The 23709-nt window shown below is 41.1% G+C and overlaps 4 protein-coding genes and 1 pseudogene across 7 annotated transcripts; 2 read left to right on the top strand and 3 right to left on the bottom strand.

The window, feature by feature from the left end:
• Positions 1-3251: 3251 nt before the first annotated feature.
• Positions 3252-6566, top strand: LOC133921429 (ornithine carbamoyltransferase, chloroplastic-like). Its single transcript, XM_062366288.1, has 5 exons — positions 3252-3579; positions 4277-4611; positions 5249-5380; positions 5481-5756; positions 6136-6566. Exons 1-5 carry the CDS (start codon positions 3402-3404, stop codon positions 6316-6318), a joined length of 1104 nt encoding a protein of 367 aa, XP_062222272.1. The 5' UTR covers positions 3252-3401; the 3' UTR covers positions 6319-6566.
• A 1145-nt stretch (positions 6567-7711) lies between these two features.
• LOC133921430 (soluble inorganic pyrophosphatase-like) lies at positions 7712-12601 on the bottom strand. Of its 4 annotated transcripts, none has more exons than XM_062366291.1 (9): positions 12446-12601; positions 10036-10167; positions 9831-9859; positions 9236-9301; positions 8801-8908; positions 8657-8722; positions 8320-8440; positions 8128-8209; positions 7712-8019 (listed from the first exon to the last, which is right to left on the bottom strand). In XM_062366291.1, the coding sequence occupies exons 2-9, from the start codon at positions 10163-10165 to the stop codon at positions 7977-7979; spliced, it is 645 nt and encodes a 214-aa protein (XP_062222275.1). In that variant the 5' UTR covers positions 10166-10167; positions 12446-12601; the 3' UTR covers positions 7712-7976. The 4 variants fall into 4 exon arrangements, with proteins under 4 accessions (XP_062222275.1, XP_062222276.1, XP_062222277.1 ...); XM_062366292.1 differs by lacking the exon at positions 12446-12601 and adding an exon at positions 11736-12414; XM_062366293.1 differs by lacking the exon at positions 12446-12601 and adding an exon at positions 11558-11580.
• A 1465-nt stretch (positions 12602-14066) lies between these two features.
• On the bottom strand, positions 14067-18675 carry LOC133920408 (uncharacterized). The gene is made up of 11 exons (XM_062365029.1): positions 17455-18675; positions 17076-17186; positions 16961-16993; positions 16580-16748; positions 16309-16490; positions 15223-15359; positions 15018-15113; positions 14743-14812; positions 14558-14632; positions 14420-14465; positions 14067-14122 (listed from the first exon to the last, which is right to left on the bottom strand). Exons 1-11 carry the CDS (start codon positions 18673-18675, stop codon positions 14067-14069), a joined length of 2196 nt encoding a protein of 731 aa, XP_062221013.1.
• Positions 18676-20952: 2277 nt separating this feature from the next.
• Positions 20953-23677, bottom strand: LOC133922904 (probable pinoresinol-lariciresinol reductase 3; annotated as a pseudogene).
• On the top strand, positions 21397-22352 carry LOC133920744 (uncharacterized). The gene has a single exon (XM_062365337.1). The coding sequence runs from the start codon at positions 21397-21399 to the stop codon at positions 22123-22125; it is 729 nt and encodes a 242-aa protein (XP_062221321.1). The 3' UTR covers positions 22126-22352.
• Positions 23678-23709: the final 32 nt, after the last annotated feature.

The raw sequence follows: 23709 nt of genomic DNA, 5'->3' as shown, positions 1-23709 counted from the left end.
ATGCAAGACTTCAGGAGAAAGAGAAAGAAAAAGCAAGTTAGATTAGATGGCTTTCTATAGTTTTTTTTTTATGAAATGGTCTTATATAGTTTGACACGGCTATTTTATGGTTATTAAGTCTACATGCAAGACGTTTTCTTGTGTTAATGTCTTTGAGAGAAAGAAAAAGCAAGTTAGATTAGATGGCCTTCTATAGTTTTTTTCTTTTTTTATGAAATGGTCTTATATAGTTCGATACAACTATTTACGGTTGTTAAGTCTATATGCAAGTATGAACGCTGACCATCAGATTCTGCCGGTTTTATTGCCGCCAATCTGGGACATGGATCCTCTATCGTAATGTCACGCTCATTGTATGCTGGTCCGATCCCGTGTACCAATGGTTCAAAGAAACAATAGAGGATCTATGTCCGTCAACCTTTGTCTTGTCTCTCTCCCTTTTCCTCCAGCGATAAGGTAAATTATCTTCTTATTGAAACTGCTTGATGCTATCTCCTATGGTCTCATCTATCTTCACATTGGGCTTTTGAACCTTGGGCTAATATTTGGAGGCTTTCACAGAGATAGCAAATTGCGCCGCTCTCACTCTATATGACTGTCGGTGATATGGAAACTAGAGGTCCTCGAATTTCGAGGCCAGGATAGCAGAATGTCACGTGGTGTCTTCCCTCGGGGACTATCTCCCCAAAGGACGAGAAGAGCGGGTTCCGGGAGGGGTGCTCGGGGCCATGAACAGTGGTCCCCGAGTACCCGTAGTTCCCTGAGGACCCGAGAATAGCCAGTTCCGGGAGGGGTACTCAGGGCCATGAACAGTGGTCCTCGAGTACCCGGAGTTCTCTAAGGACCCGAGAAGAGCCAGTTCCGGGAGGGGTGCTCGGGACCATGAGCAGTGGTCCCCGAGTACCCGGAGTTTCCTGAGGACCCGAAAAGAGCCAGTTCCGGGAGGGGTGTTCGGGGTCATGAACTGTGGTCTCCGAGTACCCGGAGTTCCCCGAGGACTCGAGAAGAGACATATTTGGGAGAGGGCGCTCGGGGCTATGAACAATGGTCCCCGAGCACCCAGAGTTCCCCGAGGATCTGAGAGGCCCCTTGCCGGTAGACCCCACAAGGGCTCAACGGTGAGGTGTCAATTAGTGAGAGACTCGATGCTACATTTAAGAGGGAGCGTGCCCTGTCACTTCTAACCACTCCTCCCCACGCCTATCGTACTGAGTACGTCAGTCTCTGCCACCGCCTGGCAGGAAGGTGTGGGGACATTTAATGCGATAGGTCCCATCGCACGTCACCCAGCGGGGCCTATAAGGGAAACGTCTTGGAGATATCGTCGTTGGGTTCGAGGCGTATCGCCTGCCCCACTGCTGTGTCAGATCCGCTCTGACCGAGCGGGCATGCGGGGCAGTTCGGCGGTTGCCCGGTGGGCCCCCTGCATTTGTTAAAGTTAGGCGTAATGGGCGACAGGACCGGTCGAAGGCGCATGTTCAACCCCCTGTAACATCAAACTGCAGCCCTATGACGGTTGCTTTCCAATTATAGCTCATGGGAACTCGTGCCCCCGTTTCTGGGCACGCCGAGCCTCCCCCGATAGGATAAAAGGGGTGCACTCCGGAGAAGAACGGGTCTTAAAAGAGGTCTGAAGCTCTAGCACACAGCTGAAGGTCGAAGAAATCCAAGCTGAGTAGAAGCTCAGAGAGATTGGCACTTGAAGACCGAAGCTCTAGAGTTAGACAAAAAACCTTGTAACACAGAGATCCAGAGAAAAGCATTCCAAGAGCATTAATAGCATATCATTCACACACGAGTAGGGTATTACGCTCTATACGGTCCGAACCTGTCTAAAATCCCTTGAATATTTACTCTCACTAGCCGACGATCATTCGTCCCGTCTAGATCTCACATATTCGCATTAAATTCACGTACGGGGTAGATCCAGAATTAGCCCTCCGGCCAAATCTCAAAGGGGGTCCTTCAGGATCCCCGCTTACGGTGTTCATCCACCGACAATAACCTTCGCTTGTCACGAATGGTAACAAAACTAGTGATCATGTAGGAGATGTGCGTGTGTAGGTGTGCTGCGTTTGAGTTTGTGCCCCTTCATTGTACTCTTAAAAAAATGGTGTTTATCTAGTTTTGACAAATACAAACCGGACTCAACTCACGAGATAGGTCTCTTTCAACCAATCAGGGTACCATGGTTTTACAGTGACATATTTCTAAGAAATGGTCTTCATTAGCAATGATGTTCCAAAATTAAGGTCTCTTTGTTTAAGTTTCTTCAACTTCAGTCTCAAAGAATTAGAAAGCTAAAACAAAATAACCATATTCTGGAAAACCAATTCGCACGATCGAAAGCTACCTTTACTACTGTAATCCACAAGCTGGTCACAAGTAGTTTATATGGATTCGGCTGCAGTTAGTGGTATTATATATATTATCCACTCTATCACTATCAATAATCTAACCCACAATCAGTTTTGAATACCATTTTTTTCAAAATCACAACCCAAAATCAGTTTTTCTAAAGAAATCACGACTGAAACAAACATACCTTAAGAATCTCAAATTTTATAGTGGATTAAACTAAATCAATCCTACCGAAATCTGAAATATACTACTAAATCCTACTCAGAATCTACCTAAATCCTACTCAGAATCTACCTAGATCCAAATAGGAGGAGACGGGTAACTGGATTGAAGTGATCCATCTCCATCGCTGGAGACAAGTTCGAGACGACCTATGTCGTGGGGTCACCTCGCTGATGACAAGCTCCTCCCTTCTTAGTCACATCCACCATTGCATAACCTAGAGTTAGGGTTCGTTGATCAGGAGTTGTGTAGGAATGGGTGCGTGAGTTGATCAGGTTAGACCTAGAATAATTAAAGTGGTTGAGAGGGGTGGCGCAAAACGAACCATATGAAAATACCACAGTGAGGAAACATATGAAATGGAGTTGGAGACATAGATAATGACATGTATCCAATTTCAAAAAAATTGTAATGACATGTTTTTAAATACCAGATTTATAATACCATATTTTAAAACTGTGTTATTTATAATAACATATATCTAAATTTTCCTTTTTTTCCAAAGTCATAACCCAAAATCATTTTTTTTCTTCGAAAAGCCAAGGTGAAAGAAACATACCCTAAATTTCATAGTATCTCACCGAAGTATCAACCTGAAGGTCTGTTTTCCACCATGCGTTGGTCTCCGCCTAATCAAAGCAACTAACAATAAACCACACCTGAATCAACTCCCTAATCCCCCCCGCCCCCCTGCTACCAACAAATCCCGAATCCCTACTCCAGCCAGTATCCTAGCTCCTACTCACGCACCCATCCGTCACACCTGTCTCCTTCCTTCCTTCCGCCTCGGCATCCCAATCACGGGCGCGCCATCCGCGATGGCGGCGATCTCCGGCGGCCACCTCGTCCTCTCCTCCCCCACCTCCTCCAGCCGCCTCCGGCAGCCGCTCCCCGTCCCTCCGCGCACCGCGCGGCCAATCGCCTCCGCCGCCCGCCGCGGGGTCACGGTCGCCGCCGTGTCCAGCCCCGCCGTGGCCGCCTCCGCGGGGAAAGATGGTTAGGGCTTTTGACGCCGCATTGAAGTGTTTTTCGATTGGCTCAACGCTCGCGGGCGTTCGGTTGATTTGGGACAGCCAAATGCGATCGAGTCCTCATTGGACTATGTTGCTGATTGCACTCAAAAGTCTCCTGTAGACCCCCCCCCCTCCCCCCCGACACACACACAACACAACACACTTTGAACTAGAAATCTGGAATGAAACCTGGTGCAAACTGCAAAGTGTGGATGCTGCAGTGATGCACCATAGCCTATGTCAAATTTCATGCTCTTCATGCTCGTTTTTGTTTTGGTGTAGGCACTAGATGGATGAAGAATGCTTTATGATATTCCGTGTTGAGAGATTATGCTACTTATATGAATCATGAAACAAGAAAGGGGGCCAATTTTTCCTTGTGACTGCATTCTAGATTTTGCATTTTCCTTGAATTCCTCGACACTGATATCTGTGTAGTTTGATTTTGCTTCGCATCGCCATTGAGCTATTTTTGTTGTAAATATTTTAGCTTTGACATTTGGCACGGTATAACATGTACAAGTGCAAGTGATCTAACTTCCTTTTAATTCTGATTGTGGTCCTCTGAAAAAATTATATGCAACTTAAGGTTTAGTCATCAAAGAAAGCTTTCAATCACTGAAGATGTAAAATTTCATGTATAGTACACTTCCTTTCTTAACTGCAGTAATTTCTTGCAGCCAAACAGGTTCCTAAGGATTTCCTTCATATCAATGATTTTGACAAGGATACAATCATGAAGATCCTTAATCAGGCGCTCGAGGTTAAGGCGGCAATAAAGTCTGGAGACAGGAGCTTCCAACCGTTCAAAGGGAAATCAATGGCAATGATTTTTGCCAAGCCATCAATGAGGACCCGTGTTTCATTTGAGACAGGATTCTTTTTACTTGGTGGGCATGCTATTTATTTGGGTCCTGATGATATCCAAATGGGCAAGCGCGAGGAGACTCGTGATGTTGCTCGAGTACTTTCTGGCTATAATGACATCATTATGGCCAGGGTTTTCGCTCACCAGGTATGATCATGAGTTGCATGGCTTTTTTTTTGTGTGTGTGTGTGACCTGTTTACCAGCACAATCTGCAAGCACATATATTCCGGATCAAAATTTTACATATTTGATCTGTCTACGTCATTCTTCTTGAGCATGGCAATTAGATATCTACCAAAAAGATCATAAGAATTAAAATGGGCAGTTTAAGCAATGTTTTTTTCCCAAACTGGAGATGAAATATCGATTTCAATTAAGTGTATATTTAATTGAAAAATTAAGTTTGTTTCATTCTAATAATCCATTAGCCAACTTGGAATTTCTTTGGATGCATAATGTTTATGAACAGATATTATTGTCTTGGCCGGTCTTATGTGGCTAAGTGGCTTCTTGCTTTGTTTATTTTTCAGCTTTCTTTTGATATATCAAACATAGTTTCTTTGATGTATCAAACGCATAATTGATGTTTTGGATTAGTCGGTTACTTTGAGATCATCTTGTTTTGTTTGCACAAATACATCACTAAGATACTTGATCTTCCTAATTTACTGTTTCCATTCCGCCCTCATGCATTGATCTTAGAAAGTTTCATTCATTCCATGTCGGTTCCTCTTCAGTTCAATCCAAGCACCGTCATCCTAACTTCTCATTTGGTTTTGGCAGGATATTCTGGACTTGGCAAAATATGCATCTGTACCTGTCATCAATGGTCTCACGGACTATAACCATCCATGCCAGATAATGGCTGATGCACTTACTATGCTTGAGCACATTGGTCGTGTTGAAAACACAAAGGTAGATCGTTGTATGTACCATTGAAGTAACTGCATATGCTCCTTTTGTTTTACTGCAAATTTTTGGATTGTGACTGATTCCTTATTCGATTGCTATGTAGGTTGTCTATGTTGGAGATGGGAACAATATTGTGCACTCATGGCTTCTATTGGCCGCTGTACTTCCTTTGCACTTTGTATGTGCTTGTCCCAAGGGATTTGAGCCTGATGCAAAGACAGTGGAGATTGCCAGGTGTTCTGGAATCAGTAAGATTGAAATAATAAATGATCCCAGGGAAGCAGTTAAGGGAGCAGATGTTGTGTATACAGATGTTTGGGCCAGCATGGGCCAAAAGGAAGAAGCTGATTATAGAAAACAGAAGTTCCAAGGATTCACGGTTTGTCCGCATTTCTCATTTACACCCAAGTTTTGGTCTTCGCTCATGTCAGTTACACTGATTGGAAGATAGGTTCTTATTAGAACTCATTCTTGTCTTACTTGACACCAACCACATATACTTGCACTAGTCCATATGGTGATTTACTAGAAACTTAAGGACTAATTATTTATGTTCCGACCTTCGAATGATTCAAAAATAACATTAGATATTAATCTCATAAGAATCATTATGATGCTCTCGTGATAGTTAAAACTGTACAAAGAAACAATTATGCGGTTTGTCTTGTTTTAGTCTTTCTCGGTAGTGATAGCTGTATAAGCATGCAAATACTTAAACAATGGTGGCCCTAATACTTCTGTTTTCCCCCATCTTGCAGGTGGATGAAGCAATGATGGAGATTGCTGGTCCAAAGGCCTACCTTATGCATTGTCTGCCTGCAGAGAGAGGGGTGGAGGTGACAGACGGTGTCATTGAGGCTCCCAACTCAATCGTATTCCCCCAGGCTGAGAACAGAATGCACGCTCAGAATGCCATCATGCTTCATGTGCTTGGCGCTTAATCCTCCTATTTCATGTCAGCATTACGCTTTTCATAAATTCTAAGGCATTACCGAGGAATTGAGGCTGTTTTGGCTTTAGCGCTGTAATCTTAGAGTCTCTTTGGAGGCGAGGATAGCAGCTTTGGAACATCTCGCTGTATTCAGATGACTTGAGTTGTCTGGTAACCTCATATTTTGTACTTCTGGATGGTAGATTGTTGTACTGTAGAAGGTCGGTAATCCTGAATAAAAAGCGCACCTTTATAATCCGTTTCCGAACTACGTCGAAGCGCCAATTAAACATCCTCATCAGTATCACACTTTTATTAGTGCGTCACTCATCTCTGATCTGACTCGTAGAGTAGTATAACTGAACACTCTGCTCGATCAAGCGGCTTGAAGAGAACATCATCTGGACCAGCAGTCAATATTCCCCAGCTAGTACGGGCTATACTTAGTCTGTGTAGTTTCAGCGCTCCTGACAGATATATATATTAGAGTAAAATGTATGAGAGGTCTTCAAACTCAGTTAAGTTGTGTTATTTAGGTCTACATACTTTAAATTACAGATTTAAGCTATTAATATTATTAAGTCGTGCATCCTGATCCATACCACTTCACGCCCCGTCTAGTGCAGATGTGGCGTGCCAAAATTTTTAAAATAAATAATCAGAAAATATTAAAAAATCAGAAAAAAAATAAAAATATAAGGAAATAATCAATAAAATAGAAAAACAGTTTTTTAAAAAATAAAAAAATAAGAACGTATGAATGTCACATGCTACAAAGAATAAAAATTTAAAAAGTATGTATGATGTGTTGCATATAATTTAGTGATATATTACGCTATTATGTCAGTCAGTAATAGGCATACTATTATTTTTGAATTTTTTTAAATATGGTTTTCTTAATATTTTCTATTTTTTTTAAAAAAACTGTTTGTTCTATTTTCCTGTTTTTTTATTTTTTCTGATTTTAATTTTTTGGCACACCATGCAGTCGTTCAAGTAGCACACCACGTATGCATCAGAGGAAGGCGCGAAAGGTTATGAACCTAGAATGCATGACTTAACAATGTTAATAATCCAATAACACAACTTGATAAGTTTGAAATCCTCTGGTGCATTTTATTACTCTCCAACAATAACTGACAGCCTAGTTGCGTCATTACATGCCCTAGCTACACAGCATAAGCAAACTTACAGATACTGATAGCCAAGTAGCCTATTGTTTCCGGCCTTCGGATTGTATTCGGGATTGGTTGTCAGCGATGTAGTGGCACCTATGGAATTCCTATTCCACCTCAAAAAAAGAAGATACTGATAGCAAGTACGAAGCATCTCGCAAACACACAACAATATAGCAACAAAAGATACTAAACTCACGGTTAACCAGGCTGCATCATAATACGCAATGAAGTTAAGCAAATGTCATTTATTTAACAGCGATTTTCTATCAGTCAAGTGTCGGTTTGACGGCAAAGATTTCAGTAAGGGTCAAGTGCTTGGGCAGGGCATATAGTGGAAAGAAAAAAAGCACTGTTGCTCGTCTCAACATGAAGAGCAGGTGATATCCCTAGGTCATTGTTTTCAGTTCATGCATGTTAACATATCGTGCACTCGTGGTATCAATAAGCAGAAAAGCAAATCATGTAGCATCTGCAATTGATCAGCTGGAGATTACTTCCTCAAACCTTCAATGATGTACGAGCCATATAGGTCCCTGTGGCGTAACATTTGAAACGGTTTAGTAAATGGATCGATTTCGAAAACAGTAAATCAGTGTAGAGTACTATGATGTTTTGCATGACTACGAACAAGCAAAACTCACATTGAGTACTTGATTGCATCGATGGCAGCTTTTGCTGGGAGGAACTCATTCACTGCAACCTCTTTGTTTTCATTCTTCTTGTCTGTTAACATAGCAGAAGCATAATAATCAGACTCTAGTTGATGCAGTCGATGATCTGTTGTCATATAGCATCTGGAGCAGAAAGGTATGGATATAGTTTTTAGAATATACAATCTTCAAAGAAGCGACGGATCTCTTGAAGGCGGTGCGGGGGAAGGTCCTTGATGTCCGTGTAGTGACGAAATTCAGGGTCATCAGCACAGACAGCAGTGATCTTATCATCTTTCTCGCCCTAGTGATGTTAAATGATGAAAATGTAAGAACTCAGCCTCGTGACAGAGCCAATTTGTAAGGAGCACTACTTTTTTCTTTCTTATGCTGGCTTGGTGAACAATTCGTGCATTAAATATCTCGACATTGCATGTAAGAAATAAGAATACAACACACGAATTTATAGTCAAAATGAAACAGATCTACTTCTATGCAATCAAATGATAAGAAATTTGACCTGATCAATCATAGGCATGAGTCCAATAGCACGAGCTCGCAGGAAACACCCAGGGACAACTTGCTCCTGTCAGAGAGAGAAAGTGAAAATGTTAGAGCAAAGCTAATAATAGAACAAAATCTGGACATTACATACATCTGATACCTGCATCAGGACGAGGACGTCCATGGGGTCGCTATCCTCACAGAGTGTACGTGGAATGAAACCATAGTTGTGTGGGTAAACAACAGAGGAGTAAAGGACACGATCAACCTGAAACAAGTTAAATCTTCAAGTCATTTCTTTTCAGCATGAAAAACAAACCATTGAAGCATGCAAGTCCTCCATGAATGTATTGTTAATGAAACATTCGTAAGGCATGTCTTTTTTAATTCACTTGAAATAAAAGCCTAAGTTTGTACTGAACATTGCTTATTGACAGACTGTTTAACCTCCTACATTTTGAGCACAATAACAAGATTATAGCAGCATCCTTTCCTATCCAACAGGAAATAAGGCACACATAAATACCAAATGATTCACAATAAACCAACAGAGTTAAACAACACCAGCATACTCTAACATCAGTTACAACCTCACCTTGATTAGACCAGTTCCCTTGTCCAACTCATACTTAACCTTGCTGCCTCTAGGAATTTCAATCACCTGACAATTAAAAAAAAGAAATATCTTCATGTAATAAATAAAGAAGGATCAGGGTACAACAGATACCATCTACTATCTAATCTCGGCTGGCTTATATAGGATCATTGAGTAACTGTTAAATGGTGAATATATATAGCCTGGTAAGACAATCTGAGCCATGTTTAAACCAGTATGTCATATATCCATATTACAAGGATATATTTGGGATATGTTTGAGCTTGTACATCATATATTCATTTTACGGCCAAACTGGTGCCCAGAAAATCACAAGAGTTTTAATTTGGTATGATGGAACTCAAGTACTATTGCCCCAGAAAGGCAGAAAGTTTCAATAGACCCAATTAAAGTATGGAAGCTTCAAATTGAGGACTCCAAGAATAAAAACCATGCAATGAATTTCAATCCATATGCTGCCATTTGAGGCCTATTGCAAGTATAAAAGCAAAGCTTCAATTCGGTGTCAATCAATACGACCAGAATTAAGAACACCGACCATATTTACGAACTTAGTAGTAAAAGGTAGACTTACACAGTTGAAAACTTCAGGAGCCCCTGGTCCTGCATTTGAAAGCACATACAATAAAGCAAATATGAAATAAAAAATTACTTTAGAACAATACACTAATAGAACAATATTGTACAGACCATAAGGAAATGGAAATGAAAGGTGATGACATTATAGTAGAAGAAAACATAGCAAAATGGTATCCTTGATAAGTAAGAGTGTTCAATACCTATCTCCAGATCATGCCATGGGTGAGCAGCAACATGCTTTTGGGATATGGAAGAAAGAATACGCTCATTGAGAGCAGCAGGGGGGAATCTTGGCCCCGTTTGGATGTTTCCATCAGCTTCTTCAGCCATGGCTATATGATTAAAAACGACGTCATTAAGTCAATAAATTATCTAAATCAAGGACCATAAGAAGCAAACATAAGCATATTAATAAAGGCAGGTTAAGAAAGAGCTCCAACCAAAGGATAAGCAAAAGAAATACATAATTTTGAGAAGATAGGCTGCAAATCAAATTATGAGTATTATTACTGGGAAATATATGTTCTTATCCTTCACCTATTTAATCGAAACACTGCTCTACTACATGTTTGGTGGTCAAATCACAGGAAAATAAATTTCAGCCTGAGGCTTGCCCATCAAGGATTATTCTCCACTGCAAGAACTATTCACCAATAATACAAATACAGCAGTACTATTACAGTAGCATGATAGCAATACTATTACAGTACCATCAAGGATTATTCCCATCAAGGATTAATCAATGGTGATGAACCAAATTCAAACGTGTTATATGCTTGCACTTCAACTTGTACTGCTAGAATAGCTGCCAGATGGTGAATGCTATGGCTTTTATATTTTGCTTCTTTTTGCAGGTATAAGATTTATTCCTACCAACACTGTTCAACGTATTACAGTAGCATGAACCAACGCATTTACTGGAACTATTAACTATAACATCGTTTCTCAATTTACATATAAATATACAAAACGGAAAAACTGTTCCTGTATTCACATGTTTGTGCATAAGTTGCCTGATCCTCAACATTTTCTGTTTCCATAATGACAATCTCAACATCGGCATCTACTGGAAAGTGGAAATTACCAACTAGTAATGACACAACAGTAGATGCAACTTTGCCCATCTCAAGAATCCTGTTTAGGCAACTCTCCCTGATCTCAGTTTAACAGAACCCAAGATTCTGTAATTTTAGAGTTTCCTGAACAAGGATCATTCCAATCTCTATTGCCTGAAGATCAACCCCATGGCTAGTGATCTATAGGCAGACTTTAGCAAACAACATATGCAATTTCCACTAAAAATTACTATCACAATATCCATAACCTCAAGGACTAGAAGTGATTAGCTGAACATAGACGTTCTTGCTCTGTTGTCAGCTAAAATAAGTTACAAACACATCTAAAATGGTCCGCAAAATGTGGAGGAAAAAAATAGAAGTCCAGACAGCAACTGAGTAACTTGTAGAGCCATAGACAGTCAACAAACTGGAAACGCGAGAAAAGTTCTTTCTCCTGATTAACTTCGAAGCCATGCAGATACAGATAAAGGCAAATAGAAAGTGCCCTTCAAAGTAATTTCAAAACAGCACAAAGAAAGAGGCCAATAAACAATGCCAAGTGAACTTAATTTAAGCGATTACCAAGGGATACGGTTAGATTAGTAGTTTAGTAATTATGTATGCAAGTTACGAGCAGCAGTCAGAAGGATTGCAATATATTAACCAAAACTGGCATGATCTTGGTCGAAGGTTTAAGAAAAACTGCGAAGATGACATCAGTGCCCTAAATAACTCCACATCAGACAAGCTGAAGAACCTGGTCCTGAACAACTGCAGCACAACATTTTGCAAATAAATGAAACATCCACAAGTGTAGTTGGTATAAAGAAACACATGCTCACAAGTAGAACTGTGTCTCAGATGGGCAACTATCCTCACAGAGAGCAGGTGGGTAAAAGGCAACAATGTTGTAGTGCCGCGACATGTTTAGCGAACTCAACAAAAGAAGAAAGGGACGCCGAAAAAGAAAGAAAAACGAACACCACAAACCGAGGAAATAATCCTATCCAGAACAAATGGAGTAGATCCAAAATGAGATAACTCGCCAAAAAATCTCAAATAATAGCGTAATACCAATAAGAAAATGCTGTCCTAGTAGCAGTTGCAAAGAGCATTCAAGAACACCGAAATGCACACAGAAAAGGGGGGGAAAGGCCGGAAAAAAATCAAGAAAAGAACACAAAGACACTCATCCTGTCTAGGAAAAGAACTGCAAAGTAATCAAGGAGCAAGAAGAGAAGTATAATCGCAAAACAAAACCACCACCATCTGATCACATAACATACCACCATCAGATCAAACCGAGGAAAGCATATCCACGAAGCACCAAAGCGAGAAGATCCCAACGGGCGCATCAGAAAGAGCAAGCACCGAGCAAGAAGCAGCACAAAACCACGAGCGTGCAAGAGCCGAGAAATGCGCCCATACGGCACCACGTCCCAGGAAACCGACACCGCCACAACCACAGGAGCGAGCGCGCGAGCGATGCAATAACCGATCTATCTGGCCGCAGCAAGGGGAGGAAAGGGAGGAGCAGCCCCTCGCCACTCACCGGAGCCGATCGGAAGGCGTGCCAAATCCCTTGGTGGCGAGCGGCGAAGGCGAGGAGAGCTGGCGGAGTGGTCTCGAGTTCGCTGCTGTCCAGCCCTGCGATTGCCCCCCAGGCTTTCGCTTTTCGGTGACGCGAGGAGGACGGTGGGGCCAGGTCGACAGCCGTCCGATGCGTACGTGGACGGTGCGGATCGCGCCACGCGAGGGATAACGCTTTAGTGGAAGCAGCGTGAGGTGGAAGCTGGGGTGTAGAGAGACCGGCGCACCGCATCTGGTTCCGTGGAATTTTTACTTTTTAGACCTTTTGAAAAGATATTTTGCAAATAGACCCTCAAGGAATCGGGACACCGACGTGGGTAGACCTCGTCCACCGTGGGCGTGGACCAGAGACGCCGGCGTCCGTACAGTGGCGGTGGAGCTGCGGGGTGGGACCACCGCGCAACGCTGCTTCAACCTCGGACGCGTGTCGCGGATATCCAGGCCGTCCGCGGGTGGCAGGCCCACACAGGCTGGCCCGCTAAGGGGCTCGGCCCTCGTTGTCACGCACTGCTCGGCTCATTGGCGCGATCGGGCCCGGAGCGACCCATCCACGTGTCAGCCTCCCTCATAGTCATACCATAAATTAGATTTTTTTATATATTTTAATCGAAAATTGCAAAAACAAATGTCCATTTTGAAAAATCGCATGGGGCTCGGCCCTCGTTGTCACGCACTGCTTGACCTATTAGTGTGATTGGGCCCAGAGCTACCCATCCACATGTCGGCCTCCCTCGTAGTCATACCATAAATTAGATTTTTTATTTTTATATTTTTACATCAAAAAATTTAAGCGTTCATTTTGAAAAATCGCACATCTAGAATCTTGTTCGCGACACGCATCGACTCTATACAATAAAATTTATTTTTTTTCTCATTGTACATATCATATTTTTGTTTGAATTTTTTTAGAAAGCTAGAGCATAGTATTCTCATAGACTAACAAATATTTTCAAAAAATTACATGACTATTTCTATAGCATTTTGAATTTTAAGAGCAATAGAACATAGCATTTATTTCATTTTTAAACCTTATCACCTTTCTATCGGGGGACATGACTCTAGATGTACAACATTTCAAAACAAACGCATATTTTTGCAATTATTTTATTTAAGAAATAAAAAATTCTTACAAATTACATAGTGGGGTGGATTCACAGGAGAGGAGGGCTTGCGCCCCTATCGGAAATAATTGAGAACCTCTTTATAATTTTTGAGTATAAAAGAGGGAGAAAAAGAGAAAGGATAAAGAAAAAGTAGTTGATCCGTTAATATTTAGCTCTGGATCCAACATTGTCAGCATACATTACTAGTTGATATCCAAAAGATTCTCATACCACAAATTACACGTCTGCCTCCATACGTTTGCAACAACACATTTGCCAATACAGAAGGTATAGACATTTATTCGTCGTACACATCGAAGAAGCCAGTGGCGTACGCATCGAATTCAGTTCGTCAAGTCTCATGGCCAAGTGCACAAGGGTGTGGCATCCATGAAAGATGTACCATGACTGATAGGTGATAGCACGGAGAGAACCTCGTGCAGGCATGGTCACGTTGGTAGTGGAATCTTAGGCTCATGGTCATGAGCCAACTGACAAGCTCTTGCGGTGGATGCTCATGAACTTCGCAACGAATTCTGCCAAGAGAAAAGGAGAACAGATGACCGTTAACTTCTATGGGACTGCAGTAATCTACAACGTCAATGGCCGAAGAACACACAAAAGATGCAATGACAATACGCCTTTTTGAATAGAAATTCGAATGTGGGATAGGTCCAGAAGCAAGTCTAATCATCTGCCACCAACTAGGTCTATATCCCGCAACACGTGGACAAAATTTGGAGGCAACTTTCTGGAACGAATTCGCTATGTTTTCGAATACTGAACAAGAGTAATAGTTATTGGAATGCAGTAAAAAAAAAATGGCAATTTACCTTCCAGTTTCAGCAGGGCACTTGCACCAACTGGCAACCTCTTTTCCTGAAATCCATCATTCTCGAATATCATTGACATAGCTCACTGGGGAAGTGCATGTAATGATGTAAAGCAGGAACATGAAAGAGGAAACTCACATAGTAGGCATGCCAATAGTAAACTTCCCTCTTTATACTAATCTGAGTTCCCTTCAAAAAGAGCTCGACAAGCTTCTGCAAGAGATTCAAGAATGAAGTTCATGTGCTTGGTTGCATCTGTTGAGATAGTATCATCTCTGAAAAAAGAGAGGAAACTTTCATATCTGATTTGCACCAAAAATCACCTGGAGTATCAGTTTCGGAGGTACAAATTCCACCAAGAGTTTTTGGAGCTTGCCTCGTACCAAAAATAACCTACACAATATTCTATCATTTGTTATGCAAATAGAGTTCTAAGATGTAATCACACAGTTAAATGTCATTTCTCATTAGCAACAAACGGATGCGCTTAGTTATAGATCAAAGCACCACAAGCTAGAGTGAAAGTTGGTGGTGGGAACACTACAGTCATCAAAACTTCCAAATCAACAGAAGGGCACTGTGGACAATGAACTCGAACCTTTTAGGAGAGGGGTCATCTAAAATTTCTTCCGCAAGTTCCTCCAGAACATCCTCCCATCCAAGTGGTATAGCTTGCCCATCAATGAAGGGGTAACTGAAAAATTCAAAGGGAGACGTAAATGATAAGCAGAGGATAGTGAATTATGATACAAATCGAGAGGAAATTAAGAATTTTTCATAGTAGAGAAATACTACGATCGTACTTGTTGGCTTTGCATGCCTCCAAAGCCAATATCGCCTCCCTCATGTTCTGCCTAGATTGACTTGCAATGGTAGTGGCAAAACTTGCAGGAAGATCGAAACTCTCCTTTTTAGATATGTACGTAAGAATGTCCACAATCTGAAACATTTCTGATAGGTTAGTCAGCGGTGTTAACTGTTAAAAAAAATAATGAAGTTACATGCGCTGCAAAGAGTGAAAGTTTTCCCATGCCTCATAATATGAAGAGTGGTCATGGATGAATAACATATACACATCATGTCAAGTGAAAGTAACAGTGCTAGCGTCGAACAAATCATTTCATGTGCTTTTAAATTCAGGACTTAGGTAGTTGATGAAAAAGCTAGCATAGTTCCTGACTTCTTACTATTACTAATTGGAGACTCTTTTAGAGCCTCCATGTTAATCCTTAGATGAGACACGCTAGAAAAAAGAGAAATTCTCACAAAAAAACATCTAACCATCGATTTGTTGAGCTCTAATCATCATTAACAACAATAGCCATTAGATCTAATATATTTTTAAATTACCAACCTTTGTCATTATGAAACAATTAACCCAAAGAGTTTGGTACATGTTTCTAAATTACCCATCTATACCATTATAAAAAAAATTAATCCAAAATACTCCAAATACCTGCTTCTAAATTACCCACCTCTGCTATTACGAAAAATTAATAAAAAGAACTCAAATATCTGCCTTCAAATTACACACATCTACCATACATTATAACAAAATTAACCTAAAGTATCTGCCTTGCAACGCTCCATATGCTTTTCACTTAATGTTAATTTAGGTCTATCTCAATTATGTTATGGAGTCCGGATACAAACTAAAAAAGAAAAGAAATATTATACCATGGATGGTCACACACTTATTAACGAATATCGTGAACATGAGGAAAAAAATAAAAATAACTTTGTGTAGAGGATATAGTAAGGAAACATGATCAATATACGTACATCAGTCACATCTAAATCCTAAATCATAGGCATTTCACGAATTTCTATTATTAATTTATTTTCTAAAAAATTGATGGACTATTATAATTAGGAAAATGAGAGCTCACCTCACGTGTATTGGGCACACCAATGGTAATAAGCTTGCAACGACTCTTTATAGAATCAAGAAGATTAGATTCGTCCTGGCAAGTCATTATTATCTTGCATGCATCAGAGGAGGAATCAATTATCCATTTGATCAAAGATTGATTATTCTCGCTGACTTTGTCAACTTCGTAGAGAACAATTACTGGAATCAACAGATAATCATATTAGGAATAGTTCTAATGAAATGACATTTTGAAGAACACTTGCAGGAGACTTGAGAATGCACTATACCTTTAAAGTTTTTCCTCGCAACTGGCTCAGTGATTTTACGCTGATGCACCACTTCATTCGCTAGAGTCATCAAAGCATATCTAGCATTCTTGGATTGAGACCTCATGTTAAGTTCAACATGATGATCACTTGATGACAATGCGACAAGAATGGGCACAGATGCAGATCCCTGCCAAAATTAAGGAAAACTTTGCCAAATTGAACTCATAAAACATAACTGTTTCATGTTGTGCTCTTTTTTAAGTAGATACAGCGGTGGATGAATCTTTCGTGTCAACTGTGTCCACACTGTATTCTCAAACAAGTAGATAGTGGCACCACATGGTGTACTGTATGGACATGTTCAAATTTTGGCTGATTAGCAGTAATGACAAAACTAACCTGGCCATTGCAGATCTTCAAATAGTGAGATACCTGAAAAAGCCACAAGAAATACTAAATGAAATATATAACGGGCATACATTAACAGAGCTTATCACAGTGTTTAAGTTTGTACATTCAGAGATGAATCACCAAAGATCTCGGTGAGGACAGCTCTGCATAAAGACCTTTTTCCTGACCCTGGAGGCCCTTTGATAATGGTATGCGGGCAATACTCTGCAGAGACCTGTCACAACAAGATACTAGCATTTAGAAGACAAGAGCACCAATTTTGCAAAACAGCATGGCCATGCAATTGCCAAGTAGACCCATACTCATTAGCGATTTTTCTGGATCTAGTTTAAATGGCAGGAGGGACAATGGAAAACAATTGAAAACTTTCAGTCTTCAAAATTTTAGAAACAGACCATAAATTCTTCGGTTAAAGCAAGAATTACAAAACTATAATAGATTAAAAAAACGTGTCTAGCTAGCAAAGAGGTCGAAGAGGTTACCAATTGTTTAAGCTGCTGAACTTGCTCCCTGTGGCAAGTAAATCCACTCAAATTTCGAGGACGATATTTATCAGCCCACAAGAGTCTAATCTTCTCAACAACGAGTGCGTTCTGAATGAAACTTGATTCAGATTCGTCATTTGTTTTGTTGGACGCCGATCGTGATTTCCGGCATGACTTGCCAGTCACACATGGAAGCCAAGCATCATTTTGCAACTTATTCCTGTTGGATGTGAATTTCATGACGCCTCCAACTAGTTTCCCAGTGAAATCACTGAATTTTCCACTCTCCCCACTTAATTTGCCATTGCTAAACGGGCTACTCAAACTGGTGGTGGTGCTTATTTGGGAGTGGCGACTAGTAGCATAACTGGACTTTGTAGCTGTGCGCGAAAGATCTGTCCGGGCTGAAACAAACTGTGATGTCTGTCCCAAATTACTGCTATTTTCTTGAGTAACAGCGCCATCATTCTCAGCATGGCCATTTGAGTTTGAGGTAAATGATTTGTCAAAATTGTTATGCTTTGTTGATGTTTTCTCTAGTGGAGCCCTGCAATCCCGGGAGAAGAAGATGTCACCTGTAGGTATCGACTCTGTGCTTGTAAATGCATACTCATTATATCTGGAATTAGGCCACTTTCCATTTGCAATCAACTCATTGATCTCCCGGGAACAATTTTCTGCATGTGAATCTTCTTCTATATTATCAACAGCTTTTCTTCCTGCCTGTACTGAAACAGGATTAGTGCCAGGGAATGCAGGAGCTCTAGCAGGATGTTCCTTCTCTTGTGGCCGTAGTTTCGGTGTCGAAATTGACCGGTTATGAGAAAACCTCTCCTTGATAGATGATCTACTAAAGTTTTCCATAGTGGAACGAAATCTGGGAGGCGTCCGGCTACTCTTCTTGCGTGATTCATTCTTTCCACCGGCATATGGAGAAGTTTGTCGCCTTTGTTCTGTGACTGTACGATTGTTTCTCAAGTTTGAAGTTTTCTCATCATGACATTCTCTAGTGCGGTTAGGAAGACGACTCCCAACTTGGGCATTCCTACCAGGATCTTTAGGCAGACGCGTCCTCTCTGATGCCAATACTCCATCATTCCAAGGGCTTTCATGCCACTCAGTTTCTGTGTCTGAAGGTTCATAGCCACTTTTGTGCCTTGTGGAAGAACCATTGCGAGAATGCCTATTGTGCCCTAAGTTGCTCTCTGCAGCTAGCATACTTGATCACTCGAATTTCGAAGCCTCTGTGGTTCAGAAATTTTTGCAATCTTGTAATATCAACAGAGTAATAAAATTGTATAAGTAAATTTCAAATTCAAAATGCCAACACTAGTTAAATTACTAAAGGAAACAAGATTCATGACGGACTAGGCCGCCAGAAGTTTAAACAATTCTAAATTCACCTTTTGGTTCATCTTCAGTTGGATGATAATACCATAGCAGTATAGTACTCGATTCCACTATGCAACTAATACAATGGTTACGTAACTCTGCTAGCGCTACATATTATGACTTGATAGCTCGTATGATAAATAAATAGACAAAACTCACAAACTAAATGAATTAACATGAAATCAGTTCATTTTATTCAGACTTCACAGACCATAGCCGATATGGTAACATTGTGCTGCACATGCAGTACTCTTCCCTTGCTTCTTCATGGCATTCTTGAATAATACATAAATTGCAATAAGCGACTCGTTTATATGATCAATTAAACAAATTAGATGTCCTAGAGAAATCTGGATGAGAAATAAAAGAATAAAAACAGCAAATCATCATGGCCTTTATGTGAACTAGCTGAACTGAAACTGTGTTTGGAACAAAAATTTGGCTCCCATATATGGAAACTACTATCCATAAGACACATGCCCAAACAAATCGACTCATAAAAAACGCAGATGGTGGGATTTGAACCATAGTAGTGTCTTACTGATTGGAGTATGAAGGTTGGCATAAGGCTAAAAGCAAGGATATGCATATAGTTTGTCTAGATTTGAAGTTAACGACCTACTACTTTCTAAGCTTTGATGCAACTATATCATCTGCATAAAATAATTATATACATGTTAATGAATATGCATAGGGTAGAATTATTGATGGGTGATGGATTCGCACATATCTTAGTTACTGTAGATTAAGCTGAACAGAGCATAGAGGAACTAAAATCAAATATCTGACAGGTATTCAATGACCTCGTACCATTTCATTCTTAAGATGTTGCAGTTCGCATACTAAGGAAACATGTGATAGAAATCCTCAATCAAATAAGTGAATGGACAAAGATGAATCAGGAAAGTAGTTACCTCAAGGATCAAGAGCAATATGGCATTCTTCAACCATCCACAGTTGGAGGGCCAAACGAAGGACAAAAGCAAGAGTTATATGGAGACAGATATGATGAGAAAGACAAGAAACACAGGTTTCCTTTTTGTTTTTCCGTGTTAGCATTCTTGTCCTTTTCTTCCACTCCACCAAAGATAGAAGAAACCAAAGCAGAAGAAAGGAAGCAGCCATTCTTCTCCATTACCGAGGCTGCTTATTCTAAAAATTATCGTCTTTTCCTAGGAACACAAAACTTATCTTTAAAAGGAGCTTATGTAGGAACCAGAAGCTGAATCTTGTGTTATAACTTCTGTAACACAGATATCAATCCTTTCTTAGCATCTTCTCATTCACCTTAATGACTTTGATAAGTAGAGCAAAATCATCACAAAGTTTCATTTTTATGCAATTCTGTCTGCTGCGGGGAGTATGGGTCCATTACGGATTTTCACATGTGAGAAACCAAGTGGATATATGCATTAATTTACTTATGAGAGTTATTGATAAAGTTTAAGTTAAGTTGAGTTTGATTTGCATGAGCATGTCTATGTATTATAATGTATGGTTATGATTATGACTAATCGGAGTTAGAAAGAAATGGAGGTTGGAGTTTTTGTCTTCGAGCCAAGAAAATTGCAAACACCGAATGTTCTGACGCTTAGGAAGAAGATCATATCGAATGTTCCAGTGTTCAAAAGAAATTCAGACCAGAGGATTTTGACGGAAGAGAAAATCGAAGACTTCACCGGATGGTCCGGTGATAGGGATGTGTACATGCTAGAGCATTTTTCAGGAGATGAGTTTCTTAGTGCCAGAATAAAGTTGAACGTCAGATGGTTTGGTGATGAGCCTCCAGTAGAAGGGTTGCCCATCCAGGCTCTAACCCAAGTGCTTGTAGGTCACGTGGGTATCTCTCTGAGAATTGGTTGCAGGCTTTTAGCGAGTTCCCTGTCCAATCAGAGTTCGGTACTTCCATACCTTAGAACAACACCAAGGAGACGTCCCTCTCCCATGGTCAAGTTTTTTAAAAAAAAAATTCAGCCCAGCTGATATTTACGATGTCAAGTGACTTATTAGTTACAATCTTACTGATGATTAAAGCAAGGCTGAGTGATAGAAACAAGAAAACAAGAATACCATATTAACTTATAAGAGCATACGAAACTGGATAGATATTTATCACTCTCCACTTTATTCAATATTCCATTCGAAACAAAAGGACATCGATTATGACTTACAAGCAAGATATAAATCGATCAGATATTCTAAACTAGTGTATCTAAGTACTCATTCACTGTGGTATAATTTAAATGGGGATACAATTGAGTTCCTTCAATCGTCAATTTCAAAATATGTGTGGTCACCCTTGACAAATGCTGAGTATATAAAAATTAAGAGAGATTTTACGATGCTGGGAAGTCATGATAGCCGTCCATTTGGACCAATGGAAAGGTTAAGAACGGAGAGATACCTGTTGAAAGATACTTTAAGTTGTGAACTGATACCAAAAAGTGTGGGCCAGATACCAAGTTGAAGAATACGTCACAGGGTAGATTAGTAATTTTGTTAGCAAGATCCAATTAGGTAGAGGGGCAGTTTAGTAATAGCACATCTATGGGCATCGATAAATTTTGTTCTGTGTCTTTTGTGTCGATTCAGACACTAAATTGCCCGATCCAGCTCGGCATCGCGCCGCTGATCGCTGTCACGTACTCCGCCTCCCGCCTCCTCCACCTGCACCTCCGGCACCGCGGTCTAGCTTGGCACAACGCACCGCCGCTACCGCGTACGTACTCCGCCTCCACCACCTCCACCTCCGGCGTCGCAGTCCGCCTCGGCACGGCGCGCCGGTGGTCGCACGAGGCGCTCGCCAGCACGCTGCTGTTCTACTATGCGCACGGCGTCGTGCACGCACCCAACCCCAAGGACCTCCTCCTTGCCATCCCCAAGCTGGAGGCCACCGTGTGGAGATGGTCACATGTGCGGTGCTTGTCGTCCACAAGCTCCTCGGAACACAATGACCACTTCGTGTGCATTTCCAACCCGGTGTACGAGCGACGCGGCCAGATGCCCACGACCACCAGTGGGGACACCCAGTCGTTCGAGATGCCGAGCAAGTCGCTGTCACCATTTGGGATTACGGAGGAAGACGAAGAGGAGGAGTTCTCGCCGCCGTTGTCAGCGATGAGGAAGCTCCCGCCATTAGGCGTCGTGGCATGTCCCCCACCGGCGCTGAGCTTCGTTGATGACAGGTCGTCGCTGAAGGTGACCGACACGAATCAGGCCTCCTCCTCCTCGTCCAATCTCACAGTTCACTTCTTCTCTTCGTGTTCATCGAAGTAAGAGATTCAGATATCACTCATTCACTGGTATGGTGTAGTGTGAGTGATGTGCTTGTTACCTAGAGCTTGATTTGATTAATTATTTTGCTCTCTTGGCTTAATCATATTGTGCACCGATTTTCTCAGTACTCCGATTTTCTCAATACTGCTAGTGTTTGGATATTTCATCTTGTTGAATATGCTAGCTAGAATTGGGTTGCCAGAGAAGGGAGGCGATGGAGGAGCCAACCGTCGACAGGTGTTCAACCAGGATTGCTCGATGTGGGCGGCCAAACCCACTGACCCTGCCACGCCGCACGCGCGACGCGCCGTTGGTGATGTTTCAAACAGGGAGGTCGTCGGTCCCAAGGAGGCAACCTTTGGCGCATGGGCTTCACGAGGAGGGTGCCTACCGAAGGGAGGGGGTGGAGGAGGCAGCCATTGTCGACGTTTGGAGCAGGGATGTCGTTGGCGTTTGTACCAGGATTGAGAACTGCCCTTGTTCTATGATGGGGAATAACAACGGCTTTAGAGATAGTTACAGGAGTACAATTAGATCGAATATCAATTACTAAACTACCCTTTTTACATTTATTCAAGTTCCTAACCTGTCCTGGTAGAAATCAGCGGTGATCACAATTCAGAGGGGAGGAAACGGAGGTTCCCCAAGCACAGTAACAAACCTCAAAAATTAAATCCATCTTCAAGGGAAATGGTGCATCTGCAATAAAATAAAAGAAGAAGAAAGAATAAGCCTGAACGGCAAATACATGAAACAGACGTCTTTCAGGAGATGACTTGCAATCAGAAATAGAAAGAATTAACAGTTTCCTCCTATTTCATCAACTCTATTCTTCTTAGAAAGTATTTGTAGTAAGTCCATATTTGCAACTATTTAGGTGAAAATAAAAAAATTGAAATGACAGGGCTTGAAGTCGTAGAATATGATCAAATAAAATTATAAAGCATCACAGATTAGGAAATTGCATCGGAAACTTCCTCAAACTTGAATTGCAGGGCTTTTACAAAAGCAACAGAAATATTACCACATAACCTTAGGTGCTTTTAACTTACCATGGATGTTTTCAAGGAGTTGTTCTTCTGTTATATAAATCCTTTTCAGGAATCTATTGTTCTTTGTCTCCCAGAGGTCAATCAATTCGTTCATTTAGTAGACGTTTCCCGGAGGTCTCAGATACAACGTATTGTTTAATGTCCTTGGATCCTCTATAGTACATATGGTAAATCTAGCTACATCACTCTCTTTAACAAACACACCTGCAAAGAAAAATTCTTCCTTGAAGGAACAAAATATAAATGTGGAAGATGCCTTCTAACTTTCAGAAATTCAGACAGCAGACTGGAGAAATGAAAAGCAATATTACCAGACCTTTAGTGTTTCCTTCACCAAATATCTTAATTTCATCTCTAGGAGGAGCATCTAGACCTGGCTGCACCAGTGAAGGAAGCAGATAGCGCATCAAGAAGTTGCAGCAGATGTAGGTGTGAGGAATGCTTTCACTCTCTATTGAACGGCGGATTTCAATTTTCTTCTCGTAGACCTGGCTTAGTTTTTATTTTGGTTTTTCTGTCTATATCACAGTGG

Source organism: Phragmites australis, chromosome 6, assembly GCF_958298935.1.
Source record: "Phragmites australis chromosome 6, lpPhrAust1.1, whole genome shotgun sequence".
Taxonomy (NCBI): Eukaryota; Viridiplantae; Streptophyta; class Magnoliopsida; order Poales; family Poaceae; genus Phragmites; species Phragmites australis.
This window is presented reverse-complemented; position numbering and strand designations above follow the sequence as displayed.